General features: G+C 35.8%; 1 protein-coding gene across 17 annotated transcripts in view; it reads right to left on the bottom strand.

The window, feature by feature from the left end:
- Ptprm (protein tyrosine phosphatase receptor type M) overlaps window positions 1–25774 on the bottom strand; it is an 825349-nt gene that overhangs the window by 499624 nt on the left and 299951 nt on the right. For all 17 annotated transcript variants that reach the window (XM_048806549.1, XM_048806555.1, XM_048806560.1 and 14 more), the window contains exon 4: window positions 19528–19606. In XM_048806549.1, the coding sequence (XP_048662506.1) occupies window positions 19528–19606 (79 nt within the window). The remainder of the gene's footprint in view (window positions 1–19527; window positions 19607–25774) is intronic.

Genomic DNA, 25774 nt, shown 5'->3' with positions numbered 1-25774 from the left:
CCTGGCTGATAGCAGACAACAATGGTATAAAGTTATTATTCATAATTCTAATTATTATATAAAAGGTTTTAAGTCAATGAAACTTGTTTATAATACTATTATTTTAAAAATACTACTAATAATGCACTATTTGTATAATACTATCATTAGATCTTTAACCATGTCCCTTTAAGTCTTTTATCATTCATAGATATTAATTGTCTTACAGTGATGTGATCCTGTTTTAGCAAATACGTGCAAGATACCAAGACAGAGAACTTCATCCTAAAATAAAAAACAAATTGCAGTTTTTCTGAGATCCATGAAGACGACTCGGCCAGGTGCTCTGGAGTACCAGCTTTGTTGGCACTGATGATTTCATGATAGTCACTGAACTGAATAAGGATTTCCAGAACTCTAGTTGAGAAGCTGGTGTGTTCATGAAACTGTTTACCCAAAATCAAACAGAACCAGAATTAACTGAATGGGACTGAATAAACTAATGGATGATGATGACAGTTTTTATGCTCTTTTTGTTTTAAACATTGCTATTCCATTAATGTTCTATTTCTGGAAGTCAAGGAACACTTTTCTCTTTTTATCTTAAGTAACCTATAACTCCTAATTGGTACGATTATTAATTTGTAAGCAGAAATGAAATATCTTTTCTTCCCTGCCTAAAACCTTCAAAATTTCAGAAACTAATATTGAATATTCTTAGATTTTGGGTCCACATAATTATTTACCTAGGTTCAATGAGAATCAGTCCTCTTTATAGTAAGACACATTGAAAACATTGCTTACATAATCAGTACTTTAGAATGTCTTATCTGAAAATAATGTGCATAGAATCAGATGTGATGAGTTTTAGGAAACAAAGGATGATTTTATTTGACAAAGCCCTCTTGGGAAAATGAACCTTATTATAGATGAGTAAGGAAGGTCACTTCCTGGCAAGTCCAGGAAACAGGATACAGGCATTTCAAGAGAAGTTTGGTGCTAAGTCTTTCACATGGCTTCCTAGATTAGGCAAACTTTTAAATATCCAGTCTGATCCAAACAACTTAAGTCAGCATATTATAGTGATACATGCTTACCCATGTTTATAGCAGCAAAATTCCCAATAGCCAAGTTGTACAAATGGCCTAGGTGTCAGTCAACGTATGAATGGATAAAGAAATGTGATACACATATACGATGAAGTTTTATCTAGCCATAAAAAAATGAAATTATGTCATTTGCAGGAAAATGGATAGAACTCGAATACATTATGTTAAATGAAATAAACCAGGCTCAGAAGATAAGGGTTGTATGTTTTATCTCATATAAAGAAGATAGAAAGGAAAAAGGAAAAGAAAGAGTTGGGGAGGGGAATCTTATGAAAATTGGAACAGAATGAGTAGAATAGAGGAAAGGGACCAGAGGGAGGGAGGAATGAAGGGAAAGGAAAGGTACTGGGGAATAAAATTGGCCAAATTATGTGTGTGTACAAATATGTCATAATGAATATCACTATTACACGTAATTATAATGAACCAATTTAAAAAAACTAAAACGCATACAATCTGAGATTTCTTGTAAAAAGTCCCAACGAAGCAAATTTTAAAAGGTGCCATGTGGAGAATTATCTTGCTGCATTTATATGATTTATTCAGTCGAATTTAATTGGACTTGACTTATTTTGTATGATCAGTGACTGTGGTGAGAAATTTCAATGGAAAACAACTCACCACTGTGGGTTCTCAGATTCCAGCACTATTCATTGTCTTTGAGATATTTTTCACCTATTTTTAGACTGGTTCTTGCTATCTTGGGCATTTTGTCAGTAACATTTCCAATTTTCCTCACACCTTACTGATTTGGGATCATTGACAAATAAAACTTTCATTTTTCCAAAGCCCTGTGAGCAGAAGCTCGACAACTCAACAGAACTTCAAAGGATCCATCATTAGAACAGGATGTACAACTAGAAAATTCACTGGAACACCTGTTTCCTCCACGCTGTGCTCCAGGAGAGAATCATGACTAGGACACTGCACTTGCCACCATCACCAAAGATCCTTCAAACCCAGCAACTGGCAGTTGCCCTCTGCACTCAGGAACTGTCCAGCCTGCTCCAACCATTAACCTTTACTTTTGTTTCCTCCTTCTAGTATAAATTCTTCTCTCTTTTTTATAGGTCTATTTCCTTGCTATTTTTAATTCTAATGGTTCTCCACAGCAATAACCTAGCTGCTGTTGCTACTTTTTATTTGGTGAAACTTCCAGAAAAATTTCAGACATAGAAAATGTAGGAACCCACTGAGACCCCCAGAGTTGGTATAAAAGTTATTTTAAAGTTAAAACATTTGAGCTAAAGAAGATAAAGAAAGAAATCTTCTCTTGATGTCCCTTGTTTGACTAAAGCAAAGCTAGCCCAAAACTACAGTGGCCACTAAGCCCCTCATAAAGTATTTCCTGCTAATTAAGCTGCCATGGAGATAGACTGCCCATTCCCATTAATATCAAATAATCCAAAAGAGCCTTCTACCCTTTCCCAGTGTATGGAAGATTCTGTTGGATTACTTGATTATAACTCTCTTTTTTGTTAAATTTAGTATATAAATATTTACCTCTAGTTATTTAGCAAGTTTGTCATTATTAGGGGCTTCTTTCCCATGCATGGGGGAAGCAACTTTGCTTTTTCTTCCATTAATGAATCTCTTTGTCAGTTGGTTTGCAGGCCCCCAAGCACTGAACCTCATAGTTAGAAGAGGAAAAGTTTTCCTTGTCACAGTATCTAAATAGGTATGTTTATGCCTCATTCCATATGAGGATTATATGTGAAATCTAATCTCTCCTTTAGTATCCCTATGGATCATTAAAGGCTGAGCTAATCCTGCACATTCAGAATGGCACATTGCCTCACAAGGCTGCCCTCACTTATGTGCAAGACCTCTAGTTCTGTTCTCCTCTCACAGCAGGCCTCTATATCAAGTTGGGTCTCTAATACCAAGTGTTTCACTATGGACCCATCTTTCATGATAATCTATGGCTTGAACATATGTTAGGAGCTTGGTCTCTGGGGGGCAGTGTTGAGAGAGGGTATGGAATACTTAGAGGTGGGGCTTAAGGGTAGATCACTGAGGGAGCTACCCTCTGAAGTGATGAAGGTAGCTCTTGGGGGACCCCTGACTCTCAAAAAAGTAAGTTGACAAAAGAGCAAGCTTAATCCCTGAATTACTCTCTGGTTTCCCATTAGGTCATGCTATGTCTTAATCTTCCATGTGCTCCCTCTATGATGCCATTAGGCCCTTGCCACAGGACAGAGTAATGAGGCCACCTGATTTGGGGACCTTCATCTCTCAACAGTGAACTAAATAAAATTCTTTCTTTTATAAAATTGGCCTTCCTTGAGGGTTTCATTATAGTAACAACAACAAAAAGACAAAAACACTGGTCAACAGGGTGCTACACTTGGGGATGTTAGACTGCAGTTGGTTAAGACCAGGGCAGTTCCGAGCCGGTGGTGAAGGATTGTTTAACGATTTGAATATAATTTCTGTCATACCAAAAGGGTTTTAAAATTTATCAAGTCTCCCCTAAACATCCCCTGCAAAATCCTATGTGTCCTAGGCCTTGACTTCTTACCTTGAACCCACCTGTGCATCCCTTCTACCTGTGCCCTAGTTTAACTGTGCTTCTCCCTCTCCCTGTTCCTCATCTTCCTCCTTTCCTTCTTCCTCCCTCTCGAAGTATTCCTCTTCCTCCTGTTCCTTCTCTTCTTCCTCCTTGTAATTTTTTTTTTCACCATTGTAACCAAAAAACCTTACAAGAACAATCACAGGAGGAAGAGTTTATTTTGGGGCTCAAGGATTCAAAGGTCTCAGCCCATAAACAGTTAATTGCATTGTTTTGGGCCTGAGGTGAGGCAGAACATCATAGTGGAGGGGCATGGCAGAGAAAAGCAGCTCAGGACATGGTAACAGAAAGTAGAGAGAGACTAAGCTTGGCTCATCAGGGACAAAATATATGTATCCCAGAGGCACACCTCCAATGACCTACCTCCTCCAGCCACACCCTACCTGCCAACAGCTACCACCCAGTTAATCCCTGTCACTGGATTAATGCACTGATTAGGTTAAAACTCTGATGACGGGATCATTCCACCTCTAAACTTTCTTGCATTGTCTCACACATGAGCTTTTGTGGGTGAGTCACCTCACATCTAAACACTCCTTTTTCTTCTCTATCTCATCTCTCTAATCTCTTCCCCTTGCTAAGAATATCAAAATCCCTCTTGTTCATTATATGCAGGATAACTGAGTTCTTTTCACTTTTCTCAACCAGAAAGGCCCAGGATACTGGTAAAAAGGGAAGAGCTCTGCATGCCTGCCTACTTCTCTATAATGCAGAAATGCAAAGGTTTTCCTGCTGTTAGGAACTTTTCCTTCCCTACTACAATCATCAGAATGAGATCTGCAGCCCTTCAAAGGTTTCCATGCTATCAGAGTGACACAAAAGGAAAACCAAAACTGATTTAGTCTAGAGCATCATAAACAAGCTTACCATTGATTAAAATAAATTTCAAATGAATTTCAAATCTCAAAAACTTTAAGTTCATTCTGCATTAAGCATTTAAGGAGTTATTTTGAAAAATCAAGGGTGTTTTCCTTTTAAAAATATTATGTTTCTAAACTGTCTGAAAAATCATTTATTTTCCCCCAAATATGAAATACCCTCCTATACAATTCATGGACACTGACTTCGTGTTACATATTCCTCCTTCCCTTAAGATGAATATGTTTAAAAGGAGTTCAAAATATTTGAAATCATTTTTATTTTTTCCCTAAGAATTGTGATTTTTTTTTAAAAAAAGGTTTTTCACATTTAGTATTTTAGTAAGAAGACTTAAAATGGAGAAATAATTGTTAATCATATGTTCATTATTTCTAAGATGTAACTTCTGAAATGTGTATGCATTGCTGCACTCAATTTTGTTTTTTTCTTAAACGGAAAGCATTCTGCAAGCTGTGGAGGACACACATGGCATTGTGTCCGAAAGCTTGGCTGGGGAGTAAAATTTAGATTCATACAGGCTCACAATGAGGGAGGGGATTCACAGAGATTATCTATTTGCATTAGGTGAAGAGGCAGATGGGAAGCCAAATCTTGAGAACAGTAGAAAATGGGGAGGGAATGGTGGGTAGATGGTGTGGATAAAGGTCAAAGAAACCCCTACTGAGCCCAAACAGAAGGCCGGCAGCACCTGGTAGAAGCTGCCCTCTTACTGCCTTGGTATAGGTAGTTATGCTACCCATGGCTGCTCCGGGAGACCTGGAAACTGGAAGGATTTCTGGTATTACACAGCACTCCCAGAACAACTCTTGCCATTGTAGAAACTATATATCCTCTAACCCCTAACTACCATTATCCTTCTGCCTTTTTCAGGAAAAAAAAAAAAAAGAAAGAAAGAAACATGCACTTTTTTTTTTTTTAATTTCACAAAATACTGTCAGCATTTTTCCTTATCAAATGTTCACTTAAAACTATTGGAAAATCTCCTGACCATGTATCACTGGTTCTGAACCAAGGGTAATATAGTTCCACGGGGGATTTTTTTGTTTTGTTTTGTTTTCCTATGTTTTTTCCAGGGCTGGTGATCAAACTCAGGGCCTCATGAATGTTAAGCAAATGCTCTAGCACTGAACCAACCCCCACCCCCACACTTGCCAAAGGACATATGACAATGTCTGGAGACATTTCTGTCTTGTCACAGCTGCTATGGTGATGGTGCTTCTGGCATCTAGTGGGTAAGGGCTAGGGATGCTAAATATCCTAAAATGTGTAAGATAGCACCTGTAAAAAAGAAGTATCCAGCCAAAAATGTCAACAGTAGTCACAGTTGAGAAACTCTGACATACATACATGGGAACACAGGTATGGACACAATCTGTTGCTCTGAACACATGGCTTTCTTTCATTATATCTAATGCCAAGGCAAAAGTGCTCATAATTGAATACTTATGTGCAGTTTTTATTTTTCCTTTCATCAAATTTTTAGAAACTGAATTACTGAGACCAAAACCATTCACATTTTTAAAAGACTTCTGACACAACTGTCAAAACTGTTTTCCATAAAGCTTATCCCAATTTGCATGTCCAAAGCAAGGCATGAGAGTGTTCTTTTTAGTACACTTTCAATGAACTAAAGAGAACCTATGAAGCTCATGAAACACTACACTACCAATACTGTCTCCAGAGAGTTGTCTCTTAGAACACACCTTAAATTTTGAATTTGGGGGCCAAAAATAAGGTTTGTGATATTTGGGTCTTTTTTTTGTTACCCCCATACTTAATTAAGACATGATGCATGGGATGAAAGCCATCACTTTCCCATTAGAATTATTGTAGCCTACTCAAAGAGTTTTAGTGCACATACTTGCATGGGAATGTTAAGGATCTAAAACATTTTATGCCTCCACTCAAACTAACTGTATTGTGTGAGAGAACCTCCAGTGGAATCCACTGACTGGCTTTAGCCTGGGAAATACTGTTGTGGAGTTAAGAAGCAGATTGCCAGAAAAAACAATCATCTGGCTAAGATAAAAAAGCCACACCTTTAATGGAAACCAGATGAAGACATACAAACCTAGTAAGCATATCATCTTTATAAGCAAATTATCCATTTTAAATGAAAGACAATTGACAGAAATGGAAGACAGTGACTAACCCACCAGGGTAAATAAGAAAAGACACTGTGGAATTCTATTCTATTGTAAAACATTAAGATCAAACTTTTTGCTAATGATATGTATAAGTTTCTTTCAGTAAACATCAGGTTATATAATTTTCCAAAGTTTTAAGATGCATGAATTCTCCCTAATTCTATAAACCCTAGAACCATTTTCATTTGGCAAGCAGCTTAGGCAGTTCAATCACAGTATTTTATGATTTGGATCTCAGGACATTTGTGTTCAAACATCACAACTTCAGCCCTTTACTACATCTGAATACATGCAAAAGTTCCTAAATGTAAGTATTACTGGAATTTTTTAAACTTATAAAATAGGAAATTAAAAAAAAATTTAGTTGTATATGAACACAATACCTTTATTTTATTTATTTATTTTATGTGATGCTGAGAATTGAACCCAGGGCCTCGAATGTGCAAGGCAAGTGCTCCACCACTGAGCTACACCTCCAGCCCGAAATAGGGAATTTTTTTTAATACCTGTTTCATAGGGCTGGAATAAAGTTTAAATTGGACAACGTGGGCAAGGCATCCTATTTGCCTGTTACTTAGCACTTGAAATTGTTCTTTACTGTTTTGTTTTGTTTTCATACCTCTCACTGGAAACTGGAAAAAAGCCCAAGAAAAAGATTTCTACAGCCAGAAAAGTTTACAGTCTATGTTGTGCTATACACCCTAAACCATGCCAAACTAATTTAATTGTAACACCAGGTATTGCAAGCACCTTTAGAATGGGAAATTATCTATCTCAAATTCAAAATGAGACATTCTCTCTCCCTCTCTCCCCACCCCCTGCCCTCACTCTCTCCAAATTTATAGGCCCATTCATCTCCCTGGATACCCTTTCAAAATGCTATGCCAGCTTTCTTCTAAGATCTGAAGGAGTTCTACAGACTAAATATCTTCCATGAATAACAAACAGGTTTTGGTATAACTCCTCTCTCTTATCCCTGCCATATTCTGTTGCCTATCACAAAGAAAGGAAGTTTTCAGGTATTGATTGATCTCAAATCATCCTCTGATCCCCAGGGCAAGGATTATCATTGACCAAGATGCAAATCTGCTTGTAAATGCTTCGTTATTATTGATTCTTCAAAGCCTGCATCAGAATACTAGCACCAAAATCAGAGAAGAATAATTTGCAAGATCAAAGTATAAACTGAAAGGGGGAAAAAAGAGGAATATGTCTTAACTTCCCTTTATTTTAATTTACATTTTAATGTAATGGCATGGTTTGAAATGAACTGGAAGTACGCCCAACTGCCAGTTAGTGCGTCTCCTTATTTGTGTAATGTGTGTATGTGTGTGTGAGTGTGTGTGTGTGTGTCATCAATCATCATCATCATTATCATCATTAAAAGCAAGGAAGGCCTGGGTAATTCAGCCAAGAAGAAGAGCAAGAGGGTACCCACTACGACTCTGAGAAACAATATATTTTTCAGTTTTAAAATGAAACCAACTAAATTCCTCCACCTAAGAAATCAATCAATACAGCTCATTAAGTTTACTATTTACAACTAATTGATTCTAGTGTGTCTATCAACATATAGCATTTAATATAAAAACAATAAAGTTTGGGCAAAGTAATAGAAAACATGTGTAAGAAAAGCATATAAAACACTATGGGTCAATCCGCAGCAGCAGCAGCAGCAGCAGCAGCATCATCATCATCATCATCATCATCATCATCATAATAGCATGAGCATCCCTTATCCAAAATGCATAAAAACAAAAGTATTTTAATTCATTTTTTTTCAGACTTTGGAATATTTGCAGATGCATAATGAGATATCCTAGGGATGGGACCCAAGTCTAAACATGAAATTCATGTTTCACATATACCTTAAATACATAGCCTGAAGGTGATTTTATACAATACTTTTGGTGAACTTGCCTTTTGTCACTTGATGTCAGGTATAGAATTTTCCATTTGTGGCATCAGGTTGACACTAAAAGATTTTTTCACTTTAGAGGATTTTATATTTTGGATATTCATGTTGGGGATAGTCAATGTGTAATAATCATAGTAAATAATAGCTTACATCTATTAAGTTCTTAGAATGTGCTAAGCACAGTTCTAAATATTTTATGTACCTCAACCAACTGAGTCCTTGATTGGTCTTAACATGCTTCAAACAACAATTTTTTAAGGAAACAAATAACCCAATCAACAAATGGGCCAAAGACCTGAACAGACACTTCTCAGAGGAGGACATACAATCAATCAACAAGTACATGAAAAAATGCTCACCATCTCTAGCAGTCAGAGAAATGCAAATCAAAACCACCCTAAGATACCATCTCACTCCAGTAAGATTGGCAGCCATTATGAAGGCAAACAACAACAAGTGCTGGCGAGGATGTGGGGAAAAGGGTACTCTTGTACATTGCTGGTGGGACTGCAAACTGGTGCGGCCAATTTGGAAAGCAATATGGAGATTCCTGGGAAAGGTGGGAATGGAACCACCATTTGACCCAGCTATTGCCCTTCTCGGACTGTTCCCTGAAGACCTTAAAAGAGCGTACTACAGGGATACTGCCACATCGATGTTCATAGCAGCACAATTCACAATTGCTAGACTGTGGAACCAACCCAGATGCCCTTCAATAGATGAATGGATTAAAAAATGTGGCATTTATACACCATGGAGTATTACGCAGCACTAAAAAATGACAAAATCATGGAATTTGCAGGGAAATGGATGGCACTAGAGCAGATTATGCTTAGTGAAGCTAGCCAATCCCTAAAAAACAAATACCAAATGTCTTCTTTGATATAATGAGAGCAACTAAGAACAGAGCAGGGAGGAAGAGCAGGAAGAAAAGATTAACATTAAACAGATACATGAGGTGGGATGGAAAGGGAGAGAAAAGGGAAATTGCATGGTAATGGAGGGAGACCCTCATTGTTATACAAAATTACATATAAGAGGTTGTGAGGGGAATGGGAAAATAAACAAGGAGAGAAATGAATTACAGTGGATGGGGTAGAGAGAGAAGATGGGAGGGGAGGGAGGGGGGATAGTAGAGGATAGGAAAGGTAGCAGAATACAACAGTTACTAATAGGGCATTATGTAAAAATGTGGATGTGTAACCGATGTGATTCTGCAATCTGTATTTGGGGTAAAATTGGGAGTTCATAACCAACTTGAATCTAATGTATGAAATATGATATGTCAATAACTTTATAATGTTTTGAACAACCAATAAAAAAAAAATAATAAAATAAAAAAAAATAAAAATTATAAAAAAAAATAAAAAATAAAAGTTAAGAATAGGTCAACATTCTTATCTGAGAAAAATAAGTCAGGCACTAAATATAAATAACTTTTAGAAATCAACTGTATCTTGAAGAAGAATGATTTTCCTTTGGAAAAAATGTAAGGTAATTTCCCCCATCTTCAAAATGAAATGTCAAAGAGTGCAGTGGCACGTGCCTATAATCCCAGCTATTTGGAAGACTGAGATGGATGATCAAAAGCTTGAGGCTAAATTGGGCAAGACCCTGTCTCAAAATTTAAAAATGTACTGTGGCATATTCATATATGCACCTAAGAGAGTTAGGTGCTTTTGTAATTTTATCAAAATGAATTATAATGTTATGTATAACTAAAATAATTCCTTAAAAAATAATACAGGTGAGGGATAAATTTTTTAAAAGTAATAAAGTATGCACCTGGCATGTATGAAACCTCGGTTCAATCTCCAGTACACACAACTCACAAAAATAAAAATGAAATGAAATGTCAATTTTGAGTCCTGTGCCCTTCTCAACTAAAGCAAAGGGATCTGTCTTTATTCAACAGAATATAATTTTGAAAACAATTCTAGTTTGTGCTTTGTCACTGTCATTCTTATTTTATTTCCACTGCTTAACTAGCCTTCATTTAAAAAAAAAATCTCAATTTGGAAATAGGCAAGCAATGTATGGTTATGAAAATAAATGGGGGGAAATTAATTTTTTTAAAAAATATTAATAATTTTAAACCTAAAACACCATCTTCAGTCAATACCATATTGAATGGTTAAATGGATAGAATAAGCTAAAACTATTTCCTCTAAGATCAGGAATAAGACAATTATTCAATATATTGCTAGAAATTTTAGTCAGAGCAATTAGGCAAAATAAAGAAACAAAAGGCATACAAATAGGAAAGGAGGAAGTCAAATTATTCCTGTTTTCAGAAAGACTCCATGAAAAGACTATTAGGACTGATAAATGAGTTCAGTAAAGTAGCAGGACACAAAACTGACATACAAAAATCAGTAGGTTTTCTCTACTCCAATAATAAACTTACTCAGAAAGAAATGAAATCAATCTTGCTCACAACAGCCATCAAAAATAAAACACGTACAAACAAGCTTACTAAGTGAAAGACCATTATAATGAAAATTGTAAAACACTCAAGTAAAAAGAACTGAAGAAAACACTAAAAGGTAGAAATACTTCCCACATTCATGAATTGAAAGAATTAATATTGTTAAAATGATTCTTCAGAAAGCTAGACAAAACAGCCCAAAATAATCACATGGAAGCACAAAAGGCCTCACATACACAAAACAATATTGAGAAGAGGAAAAAAAAGCAAACATAGAGGTAATATGATACCTATTTTTGAGAGCCACAATTTAAAAAAGAAAAAAACAGCATGGTATTGGTATAAAAATAAACACAAAGACCAATGGAAAAGAATAAATGATCCGCAAATAAATTTACATATCTAGGGACAAGTGAGTTTAGACAAAAATGCCAAAAGCATACACTGGAGAAAAGACAGTTTTTTTAACATATGGTGCTGGGAAAACTGGATATCCACATGCAGAAAACTGAAACTTGATCCCTATCTTTCACCCTGTATAACAATCAAAATGCATCAAAGACCTTAATATAAGATCTGAAATGCTAAAACTACTGGAGGAAAACATACAGGAAACACTTTAAGATAATGGAGCAGGCAATAATTTCTGGACAGGACTCCATAGTACAGAAAACAAAAGCAAAATCTGACAAATGGATTATATAAAATTAAAATACTTTGCACAACAAAGGAAACAGCAGAGTGAAGAAACAACCTACAGAATGGGAGAAATTATTTGCCAGTTATTCATCTGACAGAGGGTTAATATTCAGAACACATAAAGAACTACAAATGTTTAAAAACAAAAAATTAACTAATTTATTAAATAAGCAAATTATCTGAATACATACTTCTGAGAAGAAGAAATACAAATGGCCAATAAATATATGACAGAAATCTCAATATCATTAGCCATCAGAAAATGTAAATGAAAATTACAATGAGATACTATCTCACCCCAATAATGGCTATTATCAAAATTATAAAAAAAAACAAATATTGGTGAGGATATGTAGAAAATGGAACCCTTATATACAGATGGTAGGAATGTAAATTAGTACAGCCACTATGAAAAATGCGTGGTAGTCCCTTGAAAAACTAAACACAGAACTACCATATGGTCAAGCTGTTCCATTTCTGGATATATATATATATATATATATATATATATATATATATGAATGAAATGAAATCAGCATACAAAAGCAATACTTGCATGTCCATGTTTATTGAGGCACTGCTCAAAATCACTAAGATATGAAATCAGCTTAGGTGCCTGTCAACAGATAAATGTATAAAGAAAATATGGTGTATAAATACACAATGGAGTATTGTTCATCCATAAAAAAATGAAATCCTGTCATTTTCAGCAAAAATGGATGGAAATGGAGAATATCATGTTAAGGGAAATAAACTAGATACAAGAAAGAGAGGTACTGCAAGTACTCTCTCACAAATCCGAAAATTTGGGAACAATAACAACAACAAAATGACCTTAAAGTTGAAGTGATTACTTGGCACTGGAAAGTGTGCATGGAGGGTTGGTGAGTATAGATGATGGGTGGATGGACATGACCAATGTAAGCATGTATGGAAATAGCACAGAAAAGTCCAATAATTTGTGAAATTAACATATGTTAAACATTAAGAGAAAAAAGAAAATGCTGAAGAACCTACACAAAAATTTTAGAATAAGCAAGTTCAACAGATCTCAGGATATAAGATATAATATACCAAAAAATTACATTTCTATAAACTAGCAATGAACCATTGAAAAACAAAATAATTTCATTTACAATAGCATCAGAATAAAATACCTAGAAATAAGTTTTATAGCAGAATTACAATAGTTGTACTACTCTCTGAAAACTACACAATTGAAAGAAATTATAAGATTTCAATAAAAGCTAAGTCATCCCATGTTCATGGATCATTAAAACCTAATACCATTAAAATGAAGATATTTTCTCACCCAGAGCAATCTACACATTCAACACAATTCCTACTTGACAACACAACTGATTTGGGGAGGGCTAAATTGACAAGCTGATCCTCAAATTCATTCAAAAACATAAGTGACTCAGAAAAGCCAATATAATACTGGAGGAAAAAAGATGAACAAAGTTGGAGGATTCACAGGTTCTAATTTCCAGAATGAAATCTTTCTATTTACAGTCAACTGATTTTCAACAAGGGTACCAAGGCAATTCAATAGAGAACAGAACAGAACAGAACAAAACAAACAATTCTCAAATAACTGGATATCCATGGACAAAAAGAACAAAGTTGCACACCTACCTTATACTCTACCCAAATTAACTTAAAATAGCTCCTAGACCTACATCTAAGAATGGACCCTATAAAACTCTTAGGAAAAAACACAGAATAAACCTTTGTGACCTTGGATTAGGGAAAATCTTCTTAGACACAACATCAAATGATCTAAGCAGCACAAGTGACAAGAGAAGTATCAAAAATTAGACTTCATCAACATTAAAAACTTGTGCTACAAATTTCTCCATCTAGAAAATGAAAAGACAATGTACAGATGGGGAGGAGATAGTTTTAAATCATGTATCTGATAAGAGATTTTTATCTAAACATATGAAATTATAATAACTAAATAATAAAAAATAAGTAATTTAATTACAAATGGGGAAAGGGCTGGGCATGCTAGCACATTCCTGTAATCCCAGCCACTTAGGGGGTAAGGCAGGATGATGTCAAGTTCAAAGTCAGCCTCAGCAACTTAGCCAGGCCCTAAGCAACTCAGAAGACCCTATCTCAAAATAAAAAAATAAAGGGCTGGGGATGTTGCTCAGTGTTTAAGAAGCCCTAGGTTCAATCCCCAATACCAAAAAAATAAAAAATAAAAATAAACAAATAAAAATGTATATGTGTATTGTGTGTATGTGTGTGTATATACACATACATATACACACACACACATATATATATATACACACACACACATACACACATAAAATTTACCATTTCAATACTTTTAAGTAAAAAATTCAGTGGCACTAAGTAAAAAGAAAGAAAGAAAAAGAATGGGGAAAGGATCTGAATAAAAATTTCACCCTAAAAGAGATACAAATAGCCAATAACTGTATGGAAAAATGTTCAACATTATCATTAGCCATTATGTAATCCAAATCACAAACAGATACACCTTCAAATCCCTAATATGGCCATGATAAAAATAGACAAGTATTGTTAAGAATATGCAGAAATTGGACCCTTTATACTCTGCTCTGTGGAATGGGTCCAGCCAATTTGAAAAACAATTTCACCATTCTTTAAAATGCTAATCAGTGTTACCTTGTGACCCAGCAATTCCACTCCTAAGTATATACTTTGGAGAAATGAAGACAAATGTTCATGAATAAACTTGTGCACAAATGTTCATACCAGCATTTTTGACAATTACCAAAAGGTGGAAACAACTTGAATACTCCTCAGCTTATGAATGATTCAATAAAATGTATTATAACCATACAATGAAATATTATTTGGCTTAAAAAGGGCATAAAATATTGATACATGCTACAATGTAAATGATCCTTGAACTATTATGCCAAGAGAAAGAAGCAGGACACAAAGGAGCACATGTTATCTGATTTAATTTAAATGCAATGTAAGTAGACAAGATGTAGATTAAGGGTTGCTAAGGGCTGGAGCAGGGGAATAAGGATTGACTAATTTAGGGAGAGGGATGAAAGTGTTTTAAAATTGATTAGGGAACTCTGAATATACAAACAACATTACTGAATTCAATAATTTAAATGCGTAAATTGGATGATATGCAAATTATGTCTCACTAAAACTGCTAAATTTCTCTATATATGTATGTGTATATATACACATATACATATGTGAGTGTGTATGTGTGTTTGTATATATATGTATATGTACTCATATATGTACATGTATATAGTTATGGTTTAGATCTGGAGTTCCCCAAAAGCTTACACATGAGACAATGCAAGAAGGCTCAGAGAAGAAATGATTGGGTTGTGAGAGTCTTAACCAAATCAGTGAATTAATCCCCTGACAGAGACTAACAAGAGTTAGTCTCTTGAAATGATAGGGTGTGGCTGGAGAAGGTGGGAACTGGGGGCGTGACTCGGGGGTATATATTTGTATCTGGCAAGTAGAGATATATCTCTATCTCTCTATCTCTCTCTCTCTCTCTCTCTCTCTCTCTCTCATCATGATGTGAGCTGCTTCCCTCTGCCAAATTCTCCCACCATGATGTTCAGCCCTCATCTGAGCCAAGAGGATAGAGTCGACCTTCTATAGACTGAGACCTCTGAATCCATGAGCCCCTAAATAAACTTTTCCTCCTCTACAGTTGTTCTGGTGAGATCTTTCAGCCACAGCAGTGACATAGCTGACTAAAATGTGTGTGTGTGTGTGTGTGTGTGTGTATGAATCACAAGATAATAACAGAAATGCCAATAGATGAAGATCTCATAAATACCTTTAAAACAGAAGACAACATCATGAAACAGACAAAATGCTTTTTCAGTTTTTCCTACCAGTTTCACTGAACCAAACTCAAAATATATTTTTAGCGTTCATACCAAATGCAAGAATTATCTTTGTTTATTAGAAGTGGTTTTAAGCCAGAGAGCTGCTGATTCTGCACAGCCATCTCCACATTTCAAGCTGATCCTCCATCTTATTGTCACTACATTAAAATTGATTTTATGAGCAACTACATACTTGTATGAGAACAGCTACTATTTAAAAAATGTTGTAATGCCTACTCATAAACCTATATGAGTTGAAACAGGAGGCTTTACGGTGAAATAAATAAGATTCAGCAATTCTGCATCCATTTGGAAAGCATAGTTTGGGACATGAAATACTTATGCTCCACTGGTATATGAATATAATGAGCATCAAAATTTCAAAATAATTGATTATTTAGAAATCTTTATAGGAAATCTCATAAAATATTATGTGTAAAGCTTTCCATTTTAAGATCAAACTAATGCTTTAATCCTTAAATTCTTTTTTTGCATGTTTTCCCCATAAACTTGGAGATTCAAGAAAAAATAACTACAGAAGGGCTATCATCAAAACCATTTAAAGCTTACAGTTCAAAATGCTGTTGTACTTCAGCACTGAGACTGTTCTGCAATTCTGTGCCTCCTAACAGCAGTCCACAAAGCCAATTAAGCATTAGCACAGGGATTCTCCAAAGGAATGAGACATAAATACCTTTTCTATAGCCATGGGAGGCTGGTTCCTAAGGAATGTATAAAACAGCAACAGATAATGTTTCAGGAAAGTACTGATAGAAGGATAAGCAGTCTGTTTTTGCTGAACAGAATGAATGAAATCCAGTGGATGGAAGGAGCTATACTTCTGAAGCTCGGACATTAGCCAGTAGCCAGAGGCCAGATGTATAAGATGGAATTCAGGTTACAAATTTGGGAAGCCCTAGGCAACCTTGGCCACACTCTTCGCACCTGCATCCAGTGCAGTAGCAGCAGCATCTATTTTGCTGACAGATTTACTCTTTAAGAAACAGGGTGACCACATATATCATCTGTGCAATTAGCACTTAGTAGGGGCACAGTATTACTGGCTCTTATTTTTCTACCTCCTTGTAAGCAGTGAATCAGAGGCCATGAACATTTGTGTGTATCAGAAGATCCCGGGGCACTTTTCCAAGCCTGAGGGTATTACTCTGAGGATTTGGCTGAGTTCCAACTCAGGTAATTATATTCTGCTTCCTAAATTTCCCCTGCTGTTTCAATTAGGTGCAGCCTTGTTCGTTTTCCTGCCTTTTCAGGAAAAAAGGTGGGGGGGGATTTTTCTCTAACTCCCAGTCTTGCTGACACAGATGAAAAGGTAAATGTGACACATTACAAAAGTAATGGCTGCCTTAGCAATAAATGGTGTGACTACTGTATGTTAACTTGCATGCTATAGCAAGCTTCAGAGCACCAAATAAAGATTTCAAAGAGACAGCAAACCCCTTTGGATGGAATTAGACAACTGCATCATGATACCCTCATTAGATAATAGCCACACAGACCTTGTCTGTAACTACAGCAAAGAGTGATATAATGACCTATTCAAGTCCATGAACTAAAAAAATAATAATATTTTTTTAAAAGCTGAGACATTCTTATAAGCATCTATATTTTTAATTTTCTGGATATAACCATTCTCTGGTGATTTGGATAGGAGCCATCAGCAGAGATCCATAAAATGTATGAACTAGCCAGCTTCTCTTAATGCTAGGGATTCCAAAAATAAAGCAGGTGGCCATCACTCAGATGGCTAAAAATTTAAAGTCTGACAATATCAATTTTGGGCAAGGATATAGGGGAAATAAAACTTCCATGCACTGCTGGTGGGGATATAAACTGGTCCAGACACTTTTCATACAAATTTGGCAGCATCTAATAAAACTAAAATGTGTCTTTTCTATATCCCAGAAACTGGGCTTCTAAGAATATATCTACCACACGGAAGCTCTCCAAATTGCATCAGGACACCCAGCCACAGATGTTCCCTGCAACAATGTGTTTAAGTGAGAAAACCATGGTTAGAGGAGACACTAAATGTTCAAAAAAGAATAAAATGCAGTATATTCCTGTGACAGAGCACTGTGGATTGACCTAAAAAAATGCAAATGCTAAGTAAAAGGGGAAAAAATCAAAGAGTACAGTCATATCTGCAAGTTCTACATTTGTGGATTCAACCAAATGTGGGTAGAAAATATTTTAAAAAATAATTGTGTCTGTACCAAACACATACCAACATCTTATTTTGTAACCATCCCCTAAACAACTTATAAAAACAACTTTGAACAACACCATCCCTTATACATCTATCTATAAAGCATTTATATTATGCTAGGAATTAAAAGTAATCTAAAGATGATCTAAAGTATATGGCAAGATGAATATAGATTATACTTAAACACTACACCATTTCTTTAGAGCATCAACAGATTTTGGTATCTGCAGGGGAAACTTGGAAACAATTGTCAGTGGATATAACTGCACAGAAAAATTTGTAAGGTTGGATATCATTCATTAGATGTACAGAAGACAAGGTTTACAAGTTTGCTGTGTATAAATACTTTGTGATTATGGGAAACACCACACACCACACACACACACACACACACACACACACAGAGTGTTTGATTGCCCAGCAGGATATATTTTTTAGTAAAAGGCAAGGCCTAGCTCTTATAAGAAAGTAGAAAACCCTGTTCCCCTTGATTGTGCTGTTTGCAAGAGGAAATAGGCATGTGATCTAGCATAACCAACCTGACAATCACACTATGGGCCTTGCACTTAAGGCCAAGGATGCCAAGGTCCATAGCAATGGACGATTTTCGGCTACTGGAGACAAGGGTCACCTTCCAAGTGTTAGGGAACAGGCATGGCAGCAGCTCCTTTGCCATGGTAGTGCTTGTAGTCTTCCTAAAGAGTCTCAAGTTTGAGGTCTACTCACTCTGTGAGCCAGTGATGCTACAGGGATTCCACTTGCCACCCAATTCCCATTTGAATAAAAGCTTTTTTTGCTTAAAGCAAACAAGAAACTATATAGACAGAGAGGTGCAATGAGCAGTGAGCAGCTCACCACCATGGTGGCCCTGGGGAGGTGGGAGAAATGAGACTATCTGCACTATTTTATATAAATAGTTCAGGTGTTCATATCAGCTTTTTAAAAAAATGTATATGTGTTTATCATCCATTATACTTTATTCTTTTTCTTTTTCTTTCAAGGAACTAGGGATTGAACCCAGGAGCCCTCTACCACTGAGTTACATCAAATGCATTTTTCTCCCACCAGACAAGCGCTTGCTAAGCTGCGGAGGCTACCTCAAACTTGTGATCCTCCTATGTCAGACTCCTGACTTGCTGGGATTATAGGCATGCACCACTGCACTGGGCCTCACATATTATACTTTTTTTAAAAGTACTAATTTGTAAAAGGTGAGGAACAAGCCACTTCTGGGGTCCCAAAGTGACTTAGGTAGGTTTCTTATATAGTGTGTTGGGGGCTATATTTTTTAAAATTATGGGACAAAACTAAGAAAAAAATGGCTGAAACTTACTTAAGACTTAAATGCACCAATTCTTATCACTTAATCCTGTGCCAATATTGAAAGGGAAATCCAAGGATCATGGCAACAAATAAGCAGATCCTCTACCAGAATGTTCAAGTGTATGAAAGAATTCCTTTCTACTCCATATCTGATTTTCATTTTAAAAGATACTTAGATACTATAAGCCATGACATTTATTCATGAAATACATGCTTTTGGACTTCTGGGGTAGAAAATGAACCTGGAGATATGCCAATGAACTCTCTTGACAGTCATCTTCTACCAGGGTTTTAGTTCCTTCACTAAATCCGCAACACAAATATACCCCTGTGATGTACCCCAAGATTTAATAGTAGAGGCAACTTACTACATGGATGTCCTAACACCTTCACTTCATCAATAGCAAGGTAGCCTTGATGTCCAGAGGTTATCACTTCAAAAATCACCTGTAAATTAAGAAAGATCTAAGTTATTCACTCATTTTGTCATAATTTTTACAAAATATCTTCTATATATAAGACACAGTTTAAGTCTTTCATTCATTTTCATTGCCAGTAGATATAATAGAATGAGTACTTAACATCTTCTCAGTTGATGTTCCAGGTTCTAGACTATAAAGATAAATAAGACCTCAACCCCATCTTTAGGAAGAGTAAAGAGTAACAGGTGGGGCAGCAAACACCTTGCAACAAAGACTTACCTGGTTTGGGGAAAGGGTTCCTTGATTAAGAAAAGAAATTTGGAAAAGAGAAACTTAGAGTCATTTTTAAGGGGCTGAACATACAGTGGGGAGCAAATCATCAAGTCCTTGAGAACTTAAATTCTAGAGAAGGCATATAGAAAGCAAATGATCAAATAAAAATAATACTGGCCAGGTACAGTCACACAAACAAATCCCAGCAACTTGGGAGGCAGAGGCAGGAAGATCAAGGCAGTTTGAGTCTAGCCTGGGCAATTTAACAAAACTCTGTCTCAAAAAAAGAAAAATTATAAAAAGGCACTGTAAATGTAGCTAAGTTGTAAGATATCCCTGAATTTAATCCCTTATAGCAAAAAAAAAAAAAAAGTAAATATATACTACATTTTAGCTGGGTGTTGTGGAACATTCCTATAATCCCAGCAGTGAGGGAGGCTGAAATAGGAGGATCATCAGTTCAAGGCCAATAAGACTCTGTCTCAAACTAAAAAATAAGTTGGGATATATCTCAGTGGTAGAGCAATGCAGGGATCAATTCCTAGCATTAATACACATCATACTATACTTTAAAGCATAAACACATTCAGACTTTTTTCCCCTCTAGAGGCAAAGTAGAGGCAAGGTTAAAATTTAGATTGTTTTAGTTAATATCTTTGGAGGTGAATGTCTGACCAAACTGAACCATATGGGTTCTTAGGCTTTATACAATTTGGGGGGGAGGGGAAGGTAAAAAGTACAATAGGTATTATAAAAGAAAAATACTGAGTATACTGAAAGTACCTCCCATCAGAAGTGACAGGCTGATAGCCTGAGGATGAGAATGAAATACAGTGTACAGAGGATCATACCCATTCCAGGAAAGGTACAAAAGTTCTACATGGGCATGGCCATGGCCAGGAGGAGAAGACTCTGCTTGTAGAGTAGAAATATGCAATTAACAATACAGAAAAGAGGCAATGCTACCCAAAATTCTGGTGGCAAAGATGTGAAGTAAGAGAAATATGGTACAAATTTTCCACGATAGTGAAATCAAGAGGGCTTCAACAACTAACTGTCTGAACATGGGAAAAGACAGACAAGAAGAATAGGACCATGTGCCCTGAGGTTCTAAGACTGAATGACTTCTGAGATAATGAAACCACTTCAGGGAAATTGAGGCCGAAGGAAAAGGAAGAAACAATAAAAGGGCTATTAATTTTCTTAAGCTGATTGTGTACAAGTTTAAGTTATCAGGCTATTGTTTAAAAGATCCACTTGAATATTATTTTAAATATTGCTCATATATAGAAGGAAACTATAATATCAGGAGAACCATGATTTATGACTCTTAAAGACCATAAGTCTTAATGCACAACCCAACAATTTAACTCTTACCCAAAGGGAAAAAACACTTCTACAATAAATTGCAAGACATGCAGGGGAAAGAAGAGATACCCCAAAAGAACAAAGATGAAGTTAAACTTAGTTCTATTCATATTTTTAATATATATTTCACTGATGATAAAAGATAGGAAGAGATGCATGATATCATTACAATGGGACTATGCTAATTTATTTCTCCTATAGTATATTCAAAGATAACTGAAGGGACAAAAAGATGAGAACAAGAATAGGAGGAAGAATTCTAGTGGCCCTCAGAGTACAACTGCCAGAGTAGGCTCTGCAGGGTCCTGAGACCTGCTCTAGTATAATGGCAGCCCCAGGAACAGCCAGGGATTGGCTGCTGATGCCACAGCCAGAAGCTATCCAAGTACACTGACACATTGGCCATAAAAACAGATTCTGAAAGCCAAACTCAGAAATGATCATTAGACCTTAGGTCATTCCATCAATCCTTTCCTTTTCCCTTCCTTCTCCCCTCCCTGCCACTCACTCACGCATTCATTCACTAACTCAACCACTCAACTCAGTGCTCTCCTGAGCATCCTCTCTTCCAGGAACTGTGATAAGCACTTGGAATATATGAGGAACAGAATAGATAAAGGGCCATTTTCTTATTAAAGTAGTCCTTCTTCCTATAAATTGCATTTTACTTTATCATCTAAGAGGGCTGACGTATCTAGAGAAAGCAGAATTATCCTTATTCTTCAAAGGGATGCATTAGCTCTTAGACTATAGTGTACATACAAAACACGTTCATGTGAATTCATTTTGTACCTGATCTGTGTGTGTAAATTTAATTCATAATATTTTGTTTAAACCAATTCAAAACCATGGAATGAAGAGGAAGGAAGAAAGGAGATTAGAGACTTAGAAAAGTCTCCTTAATGTCTGTGAACTGTTTTTTCATCTATCCTGTCAAAGAATGATGGCCCTCAGAAGTTTTATGCTAAAAAATAGTAAGTCTTTTAGTTTAAATATTTATAGAATATTTACTACATACTCTGCAGGATCCAAAAAATTAGACACGTTCATGAAATGTGAGCCTTAATTAGAGAAAATAAGGAATCCAATGAAAGAACAGAAGAAGATAATAATGACCAAATGACAGATTCAAATCAGAAGGTCATAGTAGTGTGATCCTCCCAACCTCAGGATTGTACCTCCTTCTCGCCAAACACTTCAGGAAGCCTGTGACACAGCCAGCACCACCTTCAATGTCACCCTTAGCCTGCCAGTGTGAGCCCACAGGTGTTCCAGTGGCTGTTTCTCTTTATCCCTACTAGACAAGGGGTAAGGGAGCATTTAGAGACAAAACAATGGACTCCAAATTCCCAGCATGACTGTCATGAGGCCACAATGAAACAATGAAGTATATGGATATTTCTGCAACTTCACTTGCTCCAGCAATTTTTCCAAAAAGACACACAGAAAGACAGCATCATATTATAAACTGGCCCACCCCTTCCAGTTCACTGGAAACTTTTGAAAGTAAACTTCTTAATATGGCACATTCAGTGCTGATTTACTTAAAGCTAAATGCAGAGACAAAAAGGTAAAATACACTGTTGATTTTATGTGTATATATCTACACAGACACACACACACACACACACATAAAGAAAGTCACAGTTTATATATAAGAATATATCTTTTTATATATATAAGAATATATCCTGATATCATACATTTAGATGTTTTACATAAGATAATTATATTATAAGCTAAAGCAATAAATTCAATATTTCTTAAAAAACAAAAGTATGTTTTTAAAAAGAGCATTTGACAGCTCTTAGTAAGGGATTTATGTAAGGGATTTATTAGTACAAGTTTTATTAGTCACTTCATCAAGGTTACAGTACACTATATAACTTTAATACATACCACAATTATAAAGTAAGTTTGATTTGTACTGAAAAAAATGCTATTTTAAAATACATATGATTAAATAAACATCCTACATTTAGAGGCTGCACAGCAGTCTTACACTGACTGACTGTAAATGCCTGACACTTGAGAGATTAGCTCTGCTGCTTCTTACAGTCAAGGGGGTCAAAATATGCAGCTCAAAGACGAGACCCATCTAAAAGAGGTTTCTTAGAAACAGATTTGTGAATCCCATAAAATGTGTGATTGCCATGAACTCTCCCTATCTGGCAAGTTTTCCATTCAGTGCTCCTCTCTAACCAGTGCCCCGACCAGGAAAGCTTCAAAAGAAAAGGAGTATGTTTGTCTCTTTCTGTCAAAAGAGACTCTCCTACTGAAAGTGCAAGTACTGCTCTAGAGAGGTATAATAAGTGTATGCAGAGCCCAGGCAAAGTCACAGGAGTGTCTGAATGTGTGGGCAACCAGGTCCAAAAAAGATTGAGGTCAGATAAAACAATAACATGAGGACACCAATGGTACCACTGCAAAAGGAAATCAAAAAGGTGCAAGAAATTTATCTGGGGATGTTCTGTTTGTTTTTATCCAGAAAATCTTCCATGGAAGTAACCCTTTAGTTTCTTCAGGAAGCCACACCAAGTCTTAAAAAAAGAAAAAAGTGATTCAGTCATTCAAAATACAATGATATTCTTGTGTATGTACTTCTATACCCTAGGTTGTATATGTTATCTAGTTTTCCTCAGTGAACCAATATGAGGTGGGGCATAAGAACTCCCTTCAGGGATGAGAAGGCTGATTCAGAAAGGTTAAATAATTTTTCTGAGGTCACACAAGTAGTTACAGAGTCAGAATATAATCTTGGGTCTATTTTATTTTCATTCCTGAACTCTTTTTTATGTTACTGAACTGCCTTAAGTAGTAAGTGTGAGACTATAATAGAAAACAAACTCACACATTCCCACACATGCATAAATACACACACACACACACACACATTTACACACAAAACAAACAACTGTGTATACCTACATGTATGTTCTTTCATGCATAGATACATATGCTGTAAAAGTTTTTACTTTAAGATATAAGTAAGTAAGGGATATAGTAGTCATGTGTTTGACCTGGAAACAGATTCAAAAAAAAAATTATAGTCATAGTTTTAACCACATAAATTTTAGAATAAGGTCTGTCAAACTACTGCCCTAGGGCCAAATCAGTCCTATCGCCTGTTTTCTATTGCTCCCAAGCTAAAGATAGTTTACATAGTTTTCAATGGTAGAAGCAAATAAAAAATAATAATATTTCCTGATACATGAGAACAATATGAAATTCAAATTTCCATGTCCATGAATAAAGTTTTATTGGAAGATGGCCATGCTCATTCATTAGGCTTTGGCTCCTGCTGTTTTCAGACAACAAGAGTAGTGCTGACCAGTTGCCACAGAGACCGTCTGGCCTGTAAAGTTTGAAATATTTACTATGCAGCCTCCTGTTTGTGGAGAGACTTCCTCCTTGGCTCTCCAACACACGATCATTACTCTGGTTTACAAGGAAGCACATATCCAAATTAATACTTTTGTCACAGCCAAATACAATATGGCTGGCACTACATATAGAAGCCTCCTATTCCAATAATGGCAGGAAGAACACCCTGTCCCTGGTTTTACTGCCTTTCAATTCTTTAATCTGTGTGGTATTTTAAATGCCCAATTAGTCTTATAAGTCATTACCAATTTTTTAAAATAAGAGATAATTACCACATACCAAAACAAAACCATAATCTAATTTCTTTAGACCCAAAAATACTATAAAAATAAAATAAAATAAAACCCAACTCATTTGGAAATAGAATTTATCCAAAGGGGAAAATAATGAAGTGCTGAGAATTTTAAACACTTTAATATTAAAACCTAATCCTCAGATATAATTTTATACTATATTTCCCCAAATTGGCTACATTTGGACTAAATGTTTTGCTTGTTTGATTTGACCAAAATAAACATTTAAAATTTTTGTTTTAAGTAAGACATTTGTCCTCTGGCCCAACCAAGATGGTTGATTATTTGAAATGCTATAAATCAGTATAACAGAATCACAGAGCCATGCTGATCTGGAATAATTTTGACACAATTCAGTATTTAATTTTAGATTATTCATTTTTTAAAAATTGCTTAAAATAAATTCAGTTGATCCTCATTTTTCATGTATTTCATATTTGTGATCTGCCTAAAATTTATTTGTAACCCCCAAATCAATATTTTTAAAACTTTAAATGTCATTTATAGACATGCACAGAACAACAAAAAAATCTGAGTTGCTCAGTGCACAGGCTCCTGGCAAGGCCAAGCAAGGCAATACTCCATCTCCTTGTTTTAGCTTCATGTTGTAAAAAACCATCTGTGTTATGGTCTACCTAACTCTGTTTTTCATATTTTTATGCTTTTTATTGGTGATGTTGCATTTTTAAAGTAGTGTCCAGTGTTCTTAAGGGCAAGAGGCTGTGAGGTGCATTATGGAGACAATTTACCTGTAATTCAAGTATGAGTTACAGTGCTGTTGCCTATGGGTTCAATGTTAATGAATTAACAACATAAATTAGAGAAGATATCTTTACACAGAGGTAAACATAAACATGAGTATGCATTGATCGACT

Source organism: Marmota marmota, unplaced genomic scaffold (genome assembly GCF_001458135.2).
Source record: "Marmota marmota marmota unplaced genomic scaffold, marMar, whole genome shotgun sequence".
Taxonomy (NCBI): Eukaryota; Metazoa; Chordata; class Mammalia; order Rodentia; family Sciuridae; genus Marmota; species Marmota marmota.
The sequence above is the reverse complement of the archived record's forward strand: the minus strand, read 5'-3'. Positions and strand labels throughout refer to the sequence as shown.